This window comes from Mesocricetus auratus, unplaced genomic scaffold (genome assembly GCF_017639785.1).
Source record: "Mesocricetus auratus isolate SY011 unplaced genomic scaffold, BCM_Maur_2.0 Super-Scaffold_100014, whole genome shotgun sequence".
NCBI lineage: Eukaryota > Metazoa > Chordata > Mammalia > Rodentia > Cricetidae > Mesocricetus > Mesocricetus auratus.
Window position 1 is genome coordinate 40,605,241 of NW_024429197.1, and position 21,950 is coordinate 40,627,190.

A 21,950-nucleotide genomic window follows, 5' to 3' on the forward strand; every position below is an offset into this window, starting at 1 on the left:
AAGGAATCCATTTCCCTTTGGGGAAAGCTCAGCTCCGTGCACTTTCAGCGGCCTCGGCCCCTTCCTAGGTCTTCCCGGTCGTGAGTGCGCGGCGGCAGGGCAGCGAGGGCTCGGGGCCGGTTTCCACGCCCCGCGTCCCGTCGGCTCCCGCCAGCCACAACGGCCTCCCAACCCGACCTCCAGCCGGGATTGGCGCGCGGGGCGGAGGCGGGGGAGAGGGCGGGGGCGGAGAGAGGTTCCTCGCGCGCGCCTCCTCGGCGCATTACGGTACCCTCGTTCCGGGCAGCGGCGGCCGGCCCAGCCTCGCGGTGGGGTCCGGAGAGCCGACGGGCGAGTGCGCGGGAGGGAGGGAGCGCGAGCGGGAGCGTGAAGAGGAGGCCGCCCAGCCCCGCGCCCAGCCCCGCGCCGCCGCCGCCGCCGCCGCAGCCATGGCGGAGCGCCGCGCCTTCGCGCAGAAGATCAGCAGGTACGCGGCGGGGAACCCGGCCGGGCCTCGGGGGTGGGAGGGTGGGTGTGGCGCGGCCCCCGGGCCTTGCCGCGCGGTCCGGGGCCTGCAGCCGGCGCCTCGCCAGGCCCGCAGGGCGTGCGGCAGCTCGGCGGTTCTTTGTGTCCGCAGTCGAGTCCGCCCCGGCGCTCCACGCCCACGCGCCGGCTCCCGGCGCCCCAACAAAAGGAACTGGCGAGGAGGCCACGGCGCTCACGCCCGCACCCGCCGCCACCGCTGACAGCACCCGGGGTGCCCGGTCCGCACCGGCCGCTCTGCAGCCGCGCCTGCACGCGCACACCGAGGCCGCAGTGCAAAGTTGCGGGCTGCGGGACACGGGAGCGCCCCGCTTTCCCCGTGGGCTCCGTGGGCGCCCTTTCTCTCGCCCCAGAGGAAGATGGATGACCCGACCCGCACTGTGCTGTTTGCATGGGCCTGGCGTTCTCCTCCTAGGAGTAAGCCACCCACCCGAGATAAGGTTTCCCAGGAGTTTACCGCCTGGTCCAAATAAAAGCTGAAGGATATTTGTAGACTTGAACTATGGAATGGAATGTACTTATATATAGGGCACTAGGCATTTTTTTTTGCGGGGGGGGGGTTGGGTTGTTTCCGATAAAACCTTATTTCTGTAACTTAGTGATATTTAAAGAAAGACAACATTTCAAGTGAATTTTTTTGATGGTTGTATTATATTCCTGTGGTTGTGAATTTTTGTTAGCTTGTTGACATTTCTTTTTGGATGTGTTAGAGAAAGGTTTTTTTTAGCTTTTGGACCTCCTTGATATTAAGGGTTTTGGGACACGTTTTTTTTTTTTTTCCATTTAAAACTAGCATCTTGTTTTGCATATCTTCTTTGGCCAAGATCGGGTGTAAAACGTCTCTCTCTCTCTCTCTCTCTCTCTCTCTCTCTCTCTCTCTCTCTCTCTCTGAGTTTGAAAACATGCATTTCATTTTCTTAAGATAAAATAAATTCTTAGGAATGTGGGCGCTACTGGAAGATGAAGTCAAATATTTTGACTTCATCTTGGTCTTGTTTTCTAAATCGGGACCTTGCTGAAACTCTTGCTTTTAGTTGTCTCATCTGAAAGATGATAAATAATGGTACTTAGGATTGTCATGAATATTAAAGGGTCATTTTTGTATAAAGTGCATAGTTAGCATAGTGTATTACCCATACTGTCATCAAACACTTATAATTGGGATTGGAAATTATTATTTGTTTTTGGGCCTTAAGGCATGCCGTTAATGAACACATTTTGTACATTTCTATAGTTTATGTCTCATACAGTAAACACTTTTGAAATAAAGGCAATGCCCCTTGTCTGTGAATGGAGTTAGCAGATGGAACCAGACTAGCCTCAAGAAAGAAAATAGAACAGCCTCAAATACAAGCAAGGATAGTCTCGAAAGTTATAAAATTAAGGCAGGGGAATGAAGAGAATGTGCCACTGTCAAGAGAGACACTTAGGTTGACTTTGGTAGTGCTGAGTGATTGATTGGCTATGCAAGTTAAGGAAGAGTGGACAGACGGCTTCATAGCTGTGTAGCAAGCTGGATAATGGAAGGAGTCACTGAGGGCCTGTGTACAGGAGGAAGCAGTTTAAGAGTGGGAGAGACTGCTGCATGGAAATGATGATTCGGGTTTGGACATCTTGGCTTTGGGGGATTGTAAATCATTTAGATGGAAACATCCATTAGACTTTTGGTGCTTGTTTGGGACACAGGAGAGCTGGGGATCTAGAATCCAGACTCATCAGTGAGTAGATTGTAACTGAAGCCAGTGGAGCTGATAGGATGGTCAAGGCAGATTGTCAAGGACAGAATGCTGTATGTAATTAGTAGTTATCTGTCATGTTACTTGTTACTGAGCATCATTAAATCATACTTCTGAAGCAATTATAGCTGTGCTTTCGAGTTCCCTGACAGTGGAAACAGCAAGTGTTTGTGGATAAGTTGGGTTTGACAGCCTGGCCCTACCACTCATTGAATAAACTTCAGCAAGTTACTTGACTCCATTTCCATTTGCCCTAAAAATGGTGTTAGAATTTCTAGGACTTTCCTCAGAGGGTTGTGATGAGGTTAAAGAAACTGATATCTCTAAAATGTTTCAAATGAAGCCTTGTAAATAGAAGTAATTTCATTTTTGCAGTGTTTATGAAATGAGGCTTAGGACCTTTTCTTCAAAGTGACAATCTTTTCCATTATATTTGCATTTATGAAATTCATTGCTCTGTAAAAGCCTACTGCTGTGTGAAACGTTATTTAAAAAAGATTCATGATGGTCCAGAAATCTTTATAAAAATCCATGCCTATCAGCCTTTCTGCCTGAGCTCCTTTTCCAGCCCTTTGCATGGAGTGCTGTTATTTTATTTTTTGAGGCAGGATCTGATTTTGAAAGCTCTTTATTCATGTATCCCTGACTGGATTGCTTATCTCAGCTCAGCTTTGCCAATCCCTATGCATTTTGCTCATATCAAGAAATTGCCTTGATTTTTCTCCTTTTTGAGGACATGGCTTATGCATTTGTGAAGTTTAACTATTTGCAGGTTAACGGTGTAGGATTCCTTTGGATCATTTTTGTCCTGTGACTTGATATTTAACAAGAGGATGGACATTTGTGTACATTTTTGCCATTACCTAAATTGTCATTCAAACTCTTCTCTCCTGATTTTAGTTACTATATTTTTTATTTGTGTTTTCTTTTTACAACATATTTTCCATAGTAGTCCCCCCTCCACTGCTAATGTCATAACTTTATGCTTATTTTCTTGTCCTTCCACTTTTGATTAGCTATAATTTTTGCCAGGAAGCAGAATTAATGAAAACTTGTTTTTTTTGGAGGGGATCAGGTGTTTCTTTCAGAAGACTGAATGTGGTGTCGATTAGTAGCTCAAACCTAACCTCCTCTCCGCTGGTGACTCTGACTGTGTGGACCCAGTTTTGTTTTACGCGTTGTCATTTGTGCTGTCCACCTTTCTCTTTGAACTTACAGACTTCCCCGATTTTTTTGTTCACCTTATCCTCACACATTCTTTTAATTTTATTTTTTTCTGTTGTTCTAGAATTGAGCCCAGGGTGCCATGAGTGTTAGGTGAGCACTCCACACCACTGATGCTAGGGGAGCACTCCACACCACTGACGCTAGGGGAGCACTCTACACCACTGATGCTAGGGGAGCACTCCACACCACTGACGCTAGGGGAGCACTCTACACCACTGATGCTAGGGGAGCACTCTACACCACTGATGCTAGGGGAGCACTCTACACCACTGATGCTAGGGGAGCACTCTACACCACTGATGCCAGGGGAGCACTCCACACCACTGATGCTAGGGGAGCACTCTGATGCTAGGGGAGCACTCTGATGCTAGGGGAGCACTCCACACCACTGATGCTAGGGGAGCACTCAACACCACTGATGCTAGGGGAGCACTCCACACCACTGATGCTAGGGGAGCACTCCACACCACTGATGCTAGGGGAGCACTCCACACCACTGATGCTAGGGGAGCACTCTGATGCTAGGGGAGCACTCCACACCACTGACACTAGGGGAGCACTCTACACCACTGACGCTAGGGGAGCACTCTACACCACTGACGCTAGGGGAGCACTCTACACCACTGATGCTAGGGGAGCACTCCACACCACTGCTCTACATCCTAGCCCTTATCTCACTAACTTTTAATGCTCAGTGTCTCGTCTCCTTCTGCCTTCTAAGCCATATGTTGGAGGGAGACTAGGACTGTTCAGTTACCTTTTATTACCATCTTTCAGATGAGGTTCCTCCAGATTCCCCTCCCCTCTCTCTGAGATGGTCTCCCTATGTAACTAGGCTGGCTTTGAACCCTGTTCTTCCTGACTTAGCCACCGTTGTGCTGGGGATGATGGCTTAACGGCCATGTGTCAGAGACAGGTTTCTCTGTGTAGCTTTGGAGTCTGTCCTGGAGCTCGCTCTGTAGACCAGGCCGGCCTCGAACTCAGAGTTCTACCTGCCTCTGCCTCCCTAGCGCTAGGATTAAAGGTATGCTCCAGTGCCGGGCATGTCGTTGTGTTCTTGAAGCCTGTTTCTTACCACTTTCTCAGTATCTTGACTCTACACTTTCCCTTTCTATTTATATTTTTATGTTTTTATTCCCTTTAAGAGACCTTTCTTTTCGTATGCCCGTCTCACTATAAAACAAAGACCTATTGAGTTGTCTGGCATTCCTAGCTGCCACCAATCATTGGTTTTTCATTTCTAGTCACAGTTCTCCCAGGTATATGCCATTGCCATGACTACTTCCTGCTTCCCTTAGGAGTGCTTAGGTTGTGTGAGCATGCTTAACTTATGTGTTCCTGAGTTGTAGATCTGGAGTTAACCCTTGACCCTTTCCCTAGCCTTAGCACTGATTTCAGGAGCTTGCCCCTCTCCTGGTATCTCTTATCTGCCTCCTTTCTCCCCTGGCTTGCTATAAAGTAACTAAGTGAACGAACTTCAGTTACAATAATGAATAACTCTTACAGTCTAATTTTGGGAAAAAGAAACAAAAAGGCGAACAATAGCTGTTGCTAGATCAGGTCTTGACTGTTCAAGTCCAGTGCCATGGGGATGCTGGAACCGAAGTGTTTGCCTGCCTGCCACCTCTGTGAGGTTACAAAGCATATTTCAACACATCCCTAGGCCTCACAGCCCCAATATCTCCACCCTCTTACTCATATGTGTTGCAGGCTCCCCAAGGCACAGCTTTAATCAGGAATACAGTTTTCTGACAGTGGGGAGTCCAAACATTCCCTTGTGTTGTAAGGTTCTCTAATCTGGTCCCTCTTTCATGCACTCATTCTTTGGTTTACACCTTACTCTCCAGTCAGAGGTGTTTTCGTTGTATGATAACTATAATTATAACTGTGGTACTGTATACCATAACTAACTAACTATTCTGTATGGTTGTTTTCATTTGTGTTTTATATTCCTTTAAATTTTTTGTATGTCTCTTTTTTAATAGAAGATTATTTTAGTGTGTGTTATGTGTGTGTTTGTATGCTACATGCTACCATATGCTTGTGGGGGTCAGAGGACAATTTACAGATGTCGGTTCTCTCCTTCTACTGTGTGGGTCCCAGGTTGGTGGCAAGCACCTTTATCTGCTGTGTCATCTCATGGCTGCTGCGATGAATTTTTCTTGAAACATTTTGCTGCTGTGGCATGTGTATGTACCCCTTCCTCAAGAAATAGTAAAAGTGTAGCTTAAACTTTTAAACAAGGCAGATCTTACCCAATTCTCAGATTATTCCAGTCTACTTTGCTGACTTTGGGGATAACCTCTACTTTGTGTTTTGCTCCTATCCCCTGTGGATGCATTTATAAGAAATATAAATTTTCTTTTCTGCTTTTGAAGGTATTTGGACAATGTTGTATTGAATGCTTGTTTCTTTTATTGTCTTGCTTTTGCTAAAATTATATTGTGAAGTTCATTCATGGTTGCAGTTAAAGTTCATTCATTTTTGTCGTTTTGTAGTGTTTTATTGTAAAAGTACTTCATGATGTCGTTTCTGACTACTAGACAGCATGTGTATTCTGGGACCCATCTATGCATAAGTTTCTCTACAGCAGTGGTTCTCAACCTTCTTAATGCTACAGTTCCTCAGATTGTGGTGAGCACCTACCATAAAATTATTATTGTTGCTATTTTGTAACTGTAATTTTGCTGCTGTTATGAATTGTAAATATCTGATATGCAGGGTTGTTCCTGTGAAAGGATTCTTTGACCCCCAAAGGGTTGTGACACATGAGTTGAGAACCTCTGCTCTAAGGTATACATAATTCTGGAATTCCTAGTTGAGAGGTATTTTGTTGTTATTTGTAACAATTTTATTTATCACCAGGCTTGTTATGTGAGTCTATGCTATTCTCTAAAGGGGTGGTAGAGATTTTTGCCCCTACAACAATATTGTTTCTCATAGTTGTTGCTACTTGGTGCTGCCAAGTTTTTCAATTTTATCAGTGTATTGGATTCATGATGCTAGCACATTGTAAAGTTTTAATTTTTATTTACTGAATTATTAATGAAATTGAGCTCTGCTTTATGTGTTTAAATTGCCTATTTAAATCTTTGTGGTCACTCCTCACTCCATTTTTTTCTTTGTGATTTTATGTGAGTACTTCAAATACAGTCAATGTACTACTCATTTATTGGTTATTTGTATAGCAACCCCCATTATGGCTTATTTCTCAACCTTTTTAGGGAACTTCTTGAAAAGTAAGGTCTCAGTTTTAATGCTGCTTATATTTTGTTGTTGCTATGGTTATTACTTCATGTTTGCTTGTTTGCTTGCTTGTTTTTTTGAGACAGGATCCCATGTAGTCCAGGCTGGCCTATGTAGTGGAGGATGACCTGACCTTGAGCTGATTGATCTTTGCGCCTCTACCTCCTGAGGCCTGGAATCACAGGTTACTGTGTCCAGTATATAGGATGAGGCAATCAAGCCCACACTTTCCTGCACGATAGACATTCTATCAAACGGAACTCAGGTCAACCCAGTACCTTATTGCTTTTGCACAAGAAACCTCTCCTTACCCTGAGGTAGACATTCGTCTATATTAACAAAAACCTGAGCTGAGGTTTGTAGTTCTCCTGACTTAATATGGGAACAGAACGGAATTGTAACTTCCACCTCTGCCATAAGTTCTGATTTTGTTCCATAGATTTGGTTGTGTGTCTTTTTACCAGTTACGATGATTTTAATTCTGTTTGCCTTCAGGATTTAGTAGACCAGTTATACCCTCTTTAAAAAAATAAAGTATCTTGATTTCATTTAGCCCTTTGAAATTCTATATAAAATTTAGACTATATCCCACCCCCAAAAATAAAAACCAAATCAATAACTTCTCACCCACACCCTGTTAGAACTATATTGGAATTACATTGAACTTACACGTCAGTTTGGTGGGAAATGACGCTCTTTTAATACCGAGTTTGCAATTCACAGTCCACAGAATCTCTCTTTAATTGTCTAGTACCTTGTTATGACAGGAAAAAAAAAGCACCATAGTTTTCTCTCTGTGAGGTTCTTGCATGTCTTTAGTTAGGTTTATTTCTAGGTATCCAAAACTTTATATTCAGCTATGTCTCACTAAACTCTTGTTGATTATAAAGCATGCTGTAGATTCTTTGGCATTTTCTAAGTATGTAGTCATATTTTCTGGGACCTACAAGATTAGTTTTCTACTGTCAATAACTTTAAAATTATTTGTTTAGTTATCTTATTTTGCTCTGTGGTTGGATCATAATAGCTCCCAAAAGGCCTGTATATTAACAGGTGGTTCCCAGGTGGCTTTTGGGAAGTTGATGGCACCTTTAAGAGCTGGGGCCTAGGGAGAGGTCTGTAGGTCGTTAGAAGCATAGCACTGACGGGATTGGGGCCCTGGTCTATTCTTCTTTTTCTTTTTTGTTCTGGTCATAAAGTGACCAGATTCGCTCTGCCATGCCCATACTTCATGATGTGTTTGTTACCTACTATGGGCCTAAAGCAAACGGGCCGATGGCACAAACTGGAAGTTCCACAAATGAGCCCAAACAAACTTTTGTCTTTGTAGTTTACCCATGCCAGGTGTCTTGCTGTAGTGATGGAGAGCTGGCGTTGACTGGCTTTGTTGTGCAGCTATCACTGCTTCTGTTTAACATTGTATCAGGTTGAGTGCTCTCAGTTAAGTTTGTGAGCTCAGAGCATTCTGTGTCCAGACAGTTGCTGAGAGGTGACTTTTTATAAAAAAAGAAATTCTTTCAGACTTTATTCCCTAGAAACAAGGGCTAAGGATTGAGAATCCAGGGTTTGTTTGGGAAGTACAATCCCAGGGCATCAGGAACAAGAGAAAGTGTGGTGAGGCTCAGAAAGATGAGAAGTGATGTGAGGTGGAACCTGTCGTCCTGGCCGCTGCTTCACAGAGAACTGGAGAGAGAGCATTTGGCAGGTGTTCTTGCTGGCCTCGAAGTGTATCTGTGGACACAGAAAGACTTCCCTGGTAGGATTTGTTTTCTCCTGTTCTAGGCAGCTCAGTCTCTAGGCTTTGGTTTTTTGAATCATTTTGGCTTTGTGGATGTTTCGTACCTTTTCTATTCTTTTAATAATTTACTCATTTTATGTGCATTGGTGTTTTGCCTGCATGTATGCCCGTGTGAGGGTTTTGGGTCCCCTGGAACTGGAGTTACAGACAGTTGTGAGCTGCTGTGTGGGTGCTAGGGATCGAACCTGTGTCTTTTGGAAGAACAATTAGTGCTCTTAACAGTTAAGCCATTTCTCCAGCCCATTTTGTTACTTTTTCATTGACTTTTAAAACAAAACAAAACAAGGAGTTTTAAAATGCAATTACAGAAGCTCAAATCAGTTTAATTTATATACAAAAAGAAGTGCTTACTCTTGTAAATTGATGATTGGATTAGGGGATACAAGTGTTGTCAGTAGATCTGCTATCTTTATATCTCAAGAGTTTGCACAAAAACCAAAACCAAAATGCTTGTGATGAGTGATGAGATTTGATAGCTCTAGGCTCAGCTCCTACCAGGAGGTCAGTTTCCTGTTAGCTTCAGGTATATGTGGTTACTTGAATAATTGCTGTGTTTAGGGATGTAGAAGAGTCTAGTCAGTCCTGGGTTCCTTGCTTTTTACTGCCTTGGAGGAAGTGTAACGGTGGTGTCAGCTCCACTTGAATCTCAGGGAGTAAGTTCATTACCAAACAACAGAGGTTTCTAATGAAAGGAAGGAAGATGAGAGTGCTGGTCATACCAAGATGACAGATGCTCTTTAGAGTTAATTCAGGGCAGGGGAGATGGCTTAGGCTGTGAACTGCTTGTTGTGCAAGCACAAGAACTTGAGTTTGGTCTCCAGGACCTATATAAATAAGCTAGGTGTAGTAGTGTGCATCGTTTGGAGACAGTTTGATCCCTGGGGCTCTCAGGCCGGTCCGTATGGCTTAATCAGGGAGTTCCAGGTCTATGAGACCCCATCTCATAAAACAAGGTGGCTGGTAGCTGAGGAACAGCACCCAGGGCTGACCTTTGACATCCATAGAGCACACATGTACAAATACACATATAAAATACATACACATATACAAAATAAAATAAATCATTTTATTTATTTACTTTTTGGTGTATGTGTGCATGTGCCCACAATTGATGTTTCCTGTCTTCCTAGATCACCTTCCACCTTATTTATTGAGGCATGCTTTCTCCCATGCCCACCTGGAACTTACGTGGGTGCTGGGGATCTGAACCCCATTCCTCATGCTTGGTGATAAGCTCTTTAACCACCCAACCATTTCCCTGGCCTCCAAATGAATCATTTTAATTGTTCCATATTCTTCTTTAAATTGAGGTGGAACTGGTGAAATTCAAAGAGAACCATTATGTAGGTGATTTTTCTTTGGGTCTCCAGCTTACAAAAAATGACATTATTAATTATGAAAGCTCAGCCTATAGCTTAGGCTTGTCCACTAGCTCTTATAACTTAACACATTTCTATTCATCTGTGTGCTGCCATGTGGCGTGTGGATTTTACCTCTCTGTCTGCATGTCTGTTCTTTCTGTGTCCAGTTGGTGACCCTGATTTTCTTCTTTCCAGGGCTCTTTCTGTCCAGAACTCCCACCTGTACCTCCTGTCTAGCTATTGACTGTTTAGCCTTTTGTTAAACCAATCACAGTGATATATCTTCACACAGTGTAAAGGAATATTCCACAACACCATCATTACTTGATGTTAGCTGGCTGTGGATTTTCTGTCACTTAATTTCTAAGAAGCTTAGCTTAGACTTAATGCCTGTCTTAGAAACTGTTCTCTTGATGTGAAGAAACACTATGACTAAGACAGCTTATAAAAGGAAGCGTTTAACTGGGGGCTGGCTTGCAGTTTCAGAGGGTTAGTTCCTGATCATCATGGTGGGGAGTGTGGTAGCAGGCAGGCGGGCAAGCATGGTTCTGGAGCAGTATCTGAGAGCTTGCATCCTGATCTTTAAGGTGGAGGCAGTGAGAGAGTGAAAGACTGGGAATGGTGTGGGCTTTTAAAACCTCAAAGCCCACCTCCAGTGACACACCTCCTGAGACAAGGACACACCTCCTAATCCTTCCCAAATAGTTCTATTTACTGGGGCCAGGCATTCAAACATATGAACCTGTGGGGGCTGTTCTCATTCAGAATGCCATAGTGACCTTTCATAACCTTCACAGGAATGTTTTCCAAGTTTTATTGTTGGATTTTTTCTTACTTATACATGTGCACTCCTGTCACCAGAAAATGAGCTACCGCTCATTCATATTAGCTGTTTGATAATTGTCATTATTTCTTGTAAAGATACAGGGATAGTGATATATGTTTTAGAGTTCCAAACTGTCTGTCACTTTGCACTGGTTCACCTCTTTCCAGCTCTCCCCTATCATTCTTTCTTTGATTGATACCCTTCCCTTAGCCTCTCAGAGTAGTCCCAGCCAAAAAAGACCTAGCACTATGGTGTATATAATTTAACTTTACTTACTGCTAGAGTGCATGCACACACGCACACTTGCCGCACTGCACATGTGGTGGTCAGAGGACAAGTTTCTGGATTTGGGTCTCTCCTTCCACTATGGGCGCTGGGACTGAACTATCATCAGACTGTCGTGGCAAGTCCTTTTACCCTCAGAAACACCTCATTGGCCCTATTGAGGTATATTGTACATGATAAAATGTATTTAAAGTATACAAGTGAGTGATTTTAGTAAATTTATGATTATGAAACCATCCACTTTCAGAGCATTACCATCACCCTGAAAAATGCTTTGTGCCAGTTTCTGGTCAGTCTCCATCTCTACTCAACACCTTAGGTAGCTGCTGGTCTACTTTTTATATCTCTGTATTTTCCTGTTTTGAACATTTAAATGGAGTTATGTGGCATGTGTCCTTTAAAAGTTAGCATAATGTTTCCATACTGTGGTACATATTGCCATTTTTTAATGTCTAAATAATATTCCATTTTATGTAGCACATTTTGTTTTTCTATCAGCTAATGAACAGTTAAGTGGTGTCTGTCTTTTGGCCATTGTGAATGTACCTCTGTGAATGACTTGTTTGAACACTTGGTTTTAATTCTTTATTTTATTTTATTATTATTATTTTTTAAGACAGGGTTTCTTAGTGTAACAGCCCTATCGTCCTGTAATTTATTCTGTAGATCAGGCTAGCCTTGAACTCACAGAGATCTGCCTGCTTCTGCCTCCTGAGTGCTGGGATTAAAGGTGTGTGCCACCACTGCCTGAGTAAACAAAAAATTTTTTTCTTTAGATTTATTTTATTTTGTGTGTATGAGTGTTTTGCCTGCCTAAATGAATGTTATTTGCTCTGTCCCCTATTCCCCTCTCATTCCTGCTGAAACTTCCCCCACAACAACCACGCCTCTATTTTCATTGTGTGTGTGTGTGATATGTATTGAGTTTAATTAGGGCTCCACTTATGAATGTGGGTAGGGCAACTTATCACTACTTTAACACTAGAGAAAATGACCCTCCCCCATCCACAAGGAAACGTTGGTGGGCTCAGCAGGTTTTTGTGCAGATAACCACCACTGCAGTAAGTTCTCAAGTCCAGAAGGTGTCTCTGCTTCGAATCTCCACATCCTTTGGCTCTTACGTTCTTTTCTCCTGCTCTTCATTGCTGTTTCTCCAGGCTTGGGAGGAGTGATACAGATACAGAGCACAAGTGATGGGGTGTAGTGCTTGGTCCTAAATGAGATGTCATTTTGTTTTGACACAGCATCTCATGTAGCCCAGGCTGGCTTTGAATTTGCTGTGTAGCCAAGACAGCCTTGAACTTCTGATCTTGCTGCCTCCACTTCCTGAGTGCTGGGATTGCAAGTATGAATGGTGCTAGGGATGGAACCCAGGGCTTCATGCTAGGTAAATGAATACTCTACTAAGCTACCTTTCCAGTCTCTTGTGTGTTCTCTTCCAGTAGGAATTCAGTTCCTAGGGTATAGGGTGCCACCTCCTCCACCTTCTTTTGGTCTTGCTCTTCTAGTCTTTTTCTTCTCTTGGTAAATTTATTTTAAATAGTTTTTGTTTTGGATGTTATCATGCAAAGAATTTTTTAAAAACTGGGTTGTTCATTGCTATGATATATAAATACTGTTGAGTACTTAAGTAGTATCCTAAGAACTTGATAAGTTTGTTTATTTTACTGTCTTTTCATAGGGGTCTTAGAATTTGCTACATGAATTATAATTTTTTATTTTAAATTTTTTATTCATTTTACATACCAACTGCAGTTTCCCCTCCCTCCCCTCTTCCAACTCCCTCCCTTCCCCAACCCACTCCCCATCCACTCAGAAAATGTAAGGCCTCCCATAAGGAGTCAACAAAGTCTGACACATTAAGTTGAGGCAGGACCAAGGTCCCTCCCCAATTAAGGTTGAGCAAGGGATCCCACCATAGGGAGTGGGCTCCAAAAAACCAGCTCATGCACCAGGGATAGATCCTGGTTCCTCTGCCAGGGGTCCATTAACAGACCTAAGCCTCCCAACTGTTGCCCACATGCAGAGAGCCTAGTTTGGTTCCTTGCAGGCTCCCCAGTTGTTGGTCTAGAGTCCAGGAAATCCCATGAACTTATGTCAGTCTAACCCCCTTTGAAAAATAAAATATTTTGAACCAGGGTCTCCTCAAGTGTCTACGTGGAATATAATTTTGATGAGTAAAAGACAGTTTTATTTTCTTGGTTTTCAATCTGAATATTTTTATTTCCTGTCTCTTATCTCCTGTTTTCTTTCTTACCCCTTTAACTCCCAAATTTGCCTGTTGTATGAGTGGATCATCCTTCATGGGAACAAAGTCAGCAGATCTCACCTACCGCATGTGCGTGTGTGTCCACTTGCCTGTGTGTCTCTTTCCTTTGTCTGTGTACATGTGTCACTGTCAGGTGTAGTTTCAGTTGCTGTCCATGCTGTGTTTTGAGACAAGCTCTGTTGTTGAAGCTGGAGTTCTCTCATTTGGCTGGACTATTGGCCAGGAAGCCCTAAGGAGTCTACTGTTCTGGGATTATAGGTATGTGTCATGCCCAGTTTAAATGTTTTTCTTTTATGTTGTAAGATTGTAGTATAATTATTATGTCATTTCACCACTTCCTATTCCTCCTTCCAAACCCTCCCATATACTCCTCCTTGCTCTCTTTCAAATCCATGCTTCTTTTTTCATTAATTGTTGTTACTTACAGACATGCATGTTCTTAAATACATAAATACAACTTGCTCAGCCTGTGTAAAGCTGTTTGTTTGTGTATTTTCAGGGCTTACTGTTTGGTATTGGATAACTAATTGGTGTGCTCTTCCCTGGGGAAGATGCTTCTTCCACTCTGAGCATTCCTTAGTTGCTGTAGTTCTTTGTGGAGGGTTGAGCCCATGAGCTTTCCCCATCCACTTTAGCATGCCTCTTGCTGTCCTGTGCAGCTCATGCTTGCACAGTCATGTTGGTGAGACTTTATGGTGTAGCTGCTGGCACTCCTAGGAGGTACAGTTTCACAGCAAACTGAAGAGACACCTGGCTTTTTACATGGATGCTGGGGTCAGGCTCCAGTTCTTGTGGGCAAGCATCTTAACAGCTGCACTGTCTTTGCAGCAGCCTTGCTGTCTGATGTGCTTTCATTGGTACAGGTCCTTTTCAGTCTCATTAGTCAGTCAGATGGTGTCCTGTCACCAAATTCTGCTGATTTTTACTTTCTTTCCTCAACAAATCTTACCGAGTACTTGGTTCTTTCCACTGTTGTGAAATGGTGTTTTGTGAAGTGATCTTTACAACCAACTTCCTGCAAGTAGTGTTCAGAATGGCCCAGGGCTGGATCCTTTACACAGTGTAACCCTCCCTGAAAGCATTTCTTCCATGTTTCTTCTGCTGATGCAGTCTCCATAGAGGTACCCTGTCACTTCACATCTCAGCCGATAAGCTTCTGTAGCCTTAGAGTCATCCATCTGGCAGCATAACAAGCAGGTACGTTCCATGGTAAGGCCTGCTTCCCAGTGGCGTGGGATTTTGATAAGGTGACTGCCATTCTAGCAATCTCTCCTTGGAACATAGTGTAGAGTGCAGGAAAGTTCTTCATACCCCAGTGTTTTATGACTCCTTCCTTTCTCTTCCACTAGCTAATCCAGGTGCTTCAGGCTGGAGTAGGGACTTGCCTCTTGATATCCTTTCTCCGATAACTGCAGCCGAGAGTGGCAGCCTAGTGTTGTGAACCTGGTGTCTCCCGGCTGGACTCTTCTCTTCCTCACACTTCACCTTTTACTTTCCTGTCCTGTTTCGTTGGCTAGAACCTCCAGTGTAGTGGTGAACCAGCAGAGGTCCCTGCTTCCTTCCTGATTTAAGGAAAACAATATTAAGATTTTCACAAGTATATTGTGTTGTACCCCCCCCAAAGCATTTTACTATGTAGACAAAGCTATTCTTGAACTGATAGGGATCCCCTGCCTCTTCTTCAAGAGTGCTGGGATTAAAGGTGTGTATCACCATGCCTGGCTACAAGCATGTTATGAATTGTAGTCAAATACTGTAGGAAGTGGTAAAGAGAGAGCACACATTTGAGAAGAGTTGAAAGTTAGAATAAGCCAGGTATGGTAGTTTGTGTTTATAGTCCCTCCCAACACTCTGGAGCTGAGGCAGGGACATCTTTGAGTTTGTCCAGCCTGAGTACAGAGGAAACCTTGTCTTAAAAACAGGAAAGAAAAAAAATAAGCCTTGAATAAACCAGGATTTACTAACGTATATAACTTGTACAAAGAATATGATTTATATGTTTGTGGGCAAAACAATTCTGACTCCATTCTTAAGAAATAGGGTGGAATTAATTATACATAATTATACATATATATGTATAATTTAATCTATTTATTTTTGAAGAGGATTGACTTTTTACTGTAGACTTTCTTCAACTGTTTCCACTTGTTAGTTTTAGGTCAGTACCAACATTTACAGGTACTTTTTTGAGTTTTTCCCCCTCTGTATTATAATTTTATGTGTTGTATAAAATAGGGAGCAGTGTTGTTACTGTGTGTAGTAGCAGAAATTAAGATATACTGAAATACACAATACTTCATAAGACTTTGACAAGTATCCTGAAATTGTGTCAGATTGGAACCATGAAACAGCTGTCATCTTTTTAAAAATTTCAATATATATTAAAACATGTATATTTTATTTCAAACATAACACTCAGAAAATGAGTTATATTTGAAGTATTAAATGCATTGAGTAGAAGAACTCTTTCTGTTCTGTTGTCTACATCTCATCCCGAGTTAACTTTTCCTTCCTTGGCTTGCAGTAGTCTTGCTAGTCCAGTCCTCTGGCTCCTCCTAAAGACTTTAGACAAGTTCATATGAAAGTGACCCACAGACAATGCCTCAACTTAGAGTTCTGTTCAGTGTCCGTGAAAGACGAGACAGAGTGGAACAATGGTGGCCATTAGAGTGTTCCTACTGCTCCGTTAGTTTGTAATTAGGTGTTTTCACCGTCTCTACCTGAGCTGTGAACTAAGTTTGGAAAATAGAGAAATAGTGAACATGAACTATAACCAGAATTGCTTGCTTTTGGAAACTTGATTCTGTGGAAGTGTGTGTGTGTATGTGTGTGTATTTTTCCTCTTTTTGAGGCAGTACCTTACACTGTTGCTTAGGTGGCCTGGAACTTATGACAATCCTCCTGCCTTAATCTTTAAAGTGCTAGAATGATGGGTGTTTATAACTAGACCTGTTATAGGGATCTAATGTACCCCCCCCATCTTTTTTAAGGCTAGGTATGTTATTTTATATTTTCTAAACCTATTTTTCTCACTGTAAAATCATTTATTACAGAACATTTGTAAATAAAGAAGGCCCAAAAGGAAGACAAAAGTCACCCATAATTCTCCATTTAGATGAAAATGTTTGCCTTGGAGAATTTACATTCTAGTGATAATGTTTGGGAAAACTAGAAATATAGTGTCCACGAATAGAGGCTTGTTGAATACATTTTGGTGTATCCACAGAATGGACTGTATAGCAGATTAACAGCAGTTAACTGTGGCATCTCTATGTTTATATTTTGGCATCTTTCCTAGTTAATTATGTAACTATAATGACCTTGAAACTTCACTATCCTTATATAGTACTTGTTTCATAGGGTGTTTCTGAATAATAAATGTGGCTTTGTACATTGTAAGTGCTTGACAAATGTTGCTAGTATTATTAATTTTTTGTGCTTATTGGAAAAGATCTCAAAATATAAGTTATGGGGAAAAGATAGTGAGATATAATGTTTGCACACTTAAAAAAATAAAGATTTGCTCTTTCTCTATCTTTTTTTGTGTGTGAAGTTTATCCATGGAAGTATTAAGTGGTTGAAAGTTTATATTTGAGGGATTTTCACTGTGTATTTGGATGTAGTAGCAAGAGATTTTTTTAAAGGAAAAAACCTTTTTTTGGTGAATTTTTTAATGAATGCATATAACTTCTTTTATTTATTTTGGTTTAAAGATTTCTTTCTTATGCTAGTATTTGTTTTGGTTTTCTCTTTATTACAAAATCTTTATTGTCTTTGTTTTCTGTAGTAACTTCCTAAAAAGCCTTTTGCTGATACACTGAAGACAGAAATTATTTTGTGATAACTAAACAGATTACATATCTGAAATTGTTTAAAAATTTTATACTAAATTAGAGAATATTTGTTAAACAATAGCTTTTTAAAAAGCCCTCTTTGGCATGAAAATGAAGTCAAGTAGGCTTTTAAATCTTCAGACTCTTCTGAAGATTGAGACTGGCCCTGGCAAGAACTTGCCTTGCAGTATTATAACTGGAGCACATTTCTTTTTCAGATAAATCGAGCCCTCCACCCTAACAGATTGGTTTATTCTGAAAGCTGTGAAATCTCATATTCTGTAGGTCTCCAGATTCACTTCCACGATTTGCTTCCTCCCTACACGTATGTGAGTCTAGTCTCTCTTTCTTCCACATTGTCTTGGACACTGAGGTTGTAAGGTTGGGATTTGACTTCCACTCTCAAGGCACACAGCAGCTGTTTCGTTCTAACTGTGCTCACCTGCTTTGAGGGAGGGAATTACGATTTCATTCTGTCTTCATTTCCCCTTTCAGCTCCTGAGTGTTCTCTAGGCGCTCTGCATACACTAGGCATTCTCTCTGCTGGAGGATGCTCTTAAGGGCAACGAAGTCCTACCATGTGATTGGCATCAAGTTACAATAAGACTAGGCACCTCCCCATGTATTAAGGCTAGGCAAGGTGACATAGTATGAGGAACAAGATCCTAAAAGCCAGTGTAAGAGTCAGAGACAGACAGCCCCTGCTCCCACTGTTAGGAGTCCCACAAGAGGACCGAGCCACACAACTGTTTTGTTTTTTGTTTTTTGTTTTTGGTTTTTGGTTTTTACGAGACAGGGTTTCTCTGTATTGTTTTGGAGGCTGTCGGTCCAGCCCGGCCTCGAACTCACAGAGATCCGCCTGCCTCTGCCTCCCGAGTGCTGGGATTAAAGGCGTGCGCCACCACCGCCCGGCAAGCCACACAACTGTAACATATATAACAACTATAACAAGTTGTAAAGATTGTTGTTTTAAGAAATTCAGGTGACCCAGACTGAGAAAGACAGGCATGGTATGTACTCACTCATAAGTGGATATTATCTGTAAAATGAAGGATAACCGTGCTACAATCCACAGACCCAGAGAGACTAGATAACAAGGAGGGCTCAATGGGGTGACACCCAATTCTCCCTGGGGAAGGGGAAATAGAAGAGATTCGTGAGTGTACTGAGGGCGAGTGGGGATGGGAACATGAACAATCAGGCAGGTTGGGGGGTAGAGGGAGTGAGTACTGAAAGAAACTACTGGAAAGGGGGGCATTTTGGGGTCAGATAAAAGCCTGGTGCAAGGGAATCAGATGACCCCCAACTAAGATTCCTAGCAATAGAGGATACATAGCATGAACTGGCCATCTCCTGTGACCAGATTGGTACCTAGCCCAATTGTCATCAGAGAGGCTTCATCCAGCAACTGATAGAAACAGATGAAGACCCACAACCAAACATTAGGTGGAGTTTGGGGAATCTTGCAGGAGATGGAGAAGAAGGATTGTAGGAGCCAGAGAGGTCAAGAACACCCTAAGAAAATTCATAGAACCAACTAACCTGGTTATTAGGTTCTCACAGAGACTGAACTGACAGCCTTGGAGTCTGTATGGGACTGATGTAGGTATTGCATATATGTAATAGTTGGGTAGCTTGGTCCTCTTGTGGGACTCCTAACAGTGGGAGCAGGGGCTGTCTGTCTCTGACTCTTTTACTGGCTTTTGGGACCCTGTTCCTCATACCAAGTCATCCTTAATACATGGGGAGGTGCTTAGTCTTAGTGCAACTTGATATGCATGTTTTGTTGTTGTCCATGGGAGACCTGCCCTTTCCTAAACAGAAACATAGGAGGAGTGAATTTGGGGGGTTCACAGAGGGGTGATAGGGAAAGGAGAGGAGGGAGGGAAACTGCAGCAGGGCTGTAAAATAAATAATTAAGCAAATAAATAAATAAAAATAAAAATTTCAAGAATTCCTTTATGTGTTTGAGTGTTTTAATATTATTTTATATGCATGTATGCTTGTGCATCACTGTACCTGATACCTGCAGAAAACTGGAGAGGGCATTGGAACCTCTAGAATTGGAGTTAACAGAGGGTTGTGAGCCACCATGTGGGTGCTGGGAATCAAACTCGGGCCCTCTGGAAGATCAGCTAGTGCTTTTAACCACTGAGCCATCTCTCCAACGCCCACCACAATGTTTTGCCAAGCACATGAGACCAAATATTGAATGCTTTGAAACTATAAGCCAAAGAAAATTTGGGGAGATAGCTCAGTTGGTTAAGTTCTGGCCACACAGGTATGAGGAACTGAGCTAGGTTCCCAGCACCAATATACCAAATGAGTGAAGTGCTGTGTACATTGAATCCTAGTGCTGAGAGGTGCAGACAGGCAGGTCCTTGGGTTTTGCCAGTCAACCAGCTTAGCTAGTGGACATGTCCCAGGACATTGAGAGGAGAGAGCGAGGGGGCTGCTCTTGGTGTTCTTCTAAAGAGGATGTGGAAAGGAGTCAGGTTGGCCACTACCTTCAGCCTCTGAGGAGAGTTTGGACAGCCCCTCTTCCATTGTCTCCTCTTCATTCGGAATGCTCACAGTGGGTCCCACCCTGGTAATCAGGAGCTCTCAGTGGAGATGGCTTCTTCCTTCCTGGGTTACCTGAAGTGAACTGGAGGGTGTCAGCCCCTTAGAGCAGCTTGCTTTCTCAGTTCCCCTTCGGTTCAGTCCCATGTTTGCTGTTAAAAACCTTGAAGACAATTGCCACCAGACCAGAAAAGCTAAGACTCTGGATCCGCAGGCAGCTATGAGAAGCACTGAGATGAAGTAGATTTCCAGGTAGTCTTGTCACTGTGTGTCTTCTCTGCTTGTCTTGTTAACTGATAGGTGTAGTCAATCCCATTGCCATTTTACTCTAAGGCAGAATCTTATTCTGTAATTCAAAATGCCTTGTTTTCTTCCATTAAAAACAGTTCTTGTTAACTTTTTTTCCATATCTTGTCATTCTTATAATTCCTTTCTGCCTTACTTTGATTCCCACTTTAAATTTATATATTGAAACACTTCTTCAAGATCTCCAAATCTGAGCTGGGTTGTAGTAGTGCAGACCTTTAATCCCAGCATATGGTAGGCAGAGGCAAGTGTATCTCTGTGAGTTCAAGGTCAGCATGGTCTACAGAGTGAGTTCCAGGACAGCCAGGGCTACAAAGAAAAACCCTGTCTCAAACAACAATAAAAAAGATCTCCAAATTCAAAACAGAAAACTACCCTTTCCCAGTAAAGAACGCATGTTATTTTTCACAGTTTGGTGGATGTCATCTGCTGGTTATTTCCAGCATCCATTTGTGACTGGCCCAACACAGTGATCTCTTATGTCAAAACTGGTTTGTGTTAACATCGAGGGAGTTTGTAGAATTGGAGAGTTGAAAAAAGATAAGTAGATCAAATTTTGGACAGAAGTAGGGCTTTTCATAGTATTATTGAGGAGCATGTGTAACCCAAGACCCTTGAATTGGTCTGTCTACTTGGCAGTTTGTATCAGTAGTTTACAAAGTGAAATGAAAGCCTTATTTATTTTGCTTTATACTATAAATCATCACTAGGATTAAGTGTAACTGAAGATGAAGAATTTTAAGTTAATTGTCATCTTTTTTGGATGTGTTGGATTATTGTATGGTTAAGAGTGTTTTTTTCAGAGGGGTGGAGGAGGGTTTATTCAGGAGATTGATAGGTCCCTTGTCTGGGCAGCAGACATTTGCTGTTACAGCTTATTTTGATGATTTATTTTTTTACATTATTATATCATTTTCAAATTACTACTGATTTGCCCTCTTAGGAGCATGACAACATGTGGAAGTAATATGTATTTGTAATATTTGCAGAGGCCTACCCCTGGGGCTCTGGTCAGAGGAAGCTTGACTGCCTGTCCCCAAATGCCAAAGGCAAGTAGGTGGTGGTGAAAGGCACGAGAGGTGTTTTAATTGGTGTGGGGACAGGAAGAACAGACAAAGCCTAGTGGCCTGAAGTCTGTTTTTGAGGGGCTAGCGAGCTTGAGGTTTTTGTAGAAGATTATAATAAAGCAAGAATTGTGGTTTGCATGCTTGATGATTTGCCTGAGCAGATAATCTCAGTTAGGGGGTAGTATGGTTGGTCATTATCTCAGTAGTGTTTCTGAACCCTGTACATGTGGTGGTTTCTGTCTTCAATCCCAGCACTCAGGATGCAGAGTCAGGAATGTTACTGAGATTGGAGGCCAGCCTAGGGTGTATAGTGAAACCCTGTCCACCAAAAGAAAGTTTCAGAGAAATCTTCGTTACTGGAGGGAACAAAGCAGTTCCCACTGTGAGAAGATTGTTTCTCTTAGGGCTCAGCCTGGGTTCTGTCATCAGGAGAATTGGCTCCATTCTGGCAGGAGAGTAAGTGTGTGTAGCTGGACATTATCATCATGTGGCCATCTGTCTGTGAGACTCTGGTGCTTGGTGGTGGTTTTGGCCTCTTGTAAAGATAGTAATCAGATTCATCTGTTCCTGGAATACAAGGTAATTTGTAGGAGGGAATAACTTAAGAGAAGGAAAGAAAAATCACAGGTAAAACTGAGTAAGAGAGGGACAAAATGGACTTAGGTCAATGAGTGGACCCTACTTTACAGAGACTGTCTTGTGTATGTCTGTTGTTAAGTAAAAGATAATGTCTTTTTTTGAAGTAACTCTCATTTGTTTCTCTCTTTAACATTGAAATTGTCAATTAATCTGTTTCTGGTTTCTTAAGTCCAACTGAGTTCTTTCTCACATTTCAAAGAATGAACATGGTATTTTATGCCTTTAATTCTAGTACTTGGGAGGCAGAGACAGGAGAAACTCTGTGATCTTCAG

At 42.4% G+C, this 21,950-nt stretch overlaps 1 protein-coding gene across 11 annotated transcripts in view; it reads left to right on the plus strand.

Annotated features, from left to right (window-relative positions):
* The first annotated feature begins 245 nt into the window (after positions 1-245).
* The window catches only part of Dock7 (dedicator of cytokinesis 7), a 168,062-nt gene continuing 146,357 nt past the window's right edge, over positions 246-21,950 (plus strand). For all 11 annotated transcript variants that reach the window (XM_040757117.1, XM_040757118.1, XM_040757119.1 and 8 more), the window contains exon 1: positions 246-466. In XM_040757117.1, the coding sequence (XP_040613051.1) occupies positions 429-466 (38 nt within the window). In that variant the 5' untranslated portion in view covers positions 246-428. The remainder of the gene's footprint in view (positions 467-21,950) is intronic.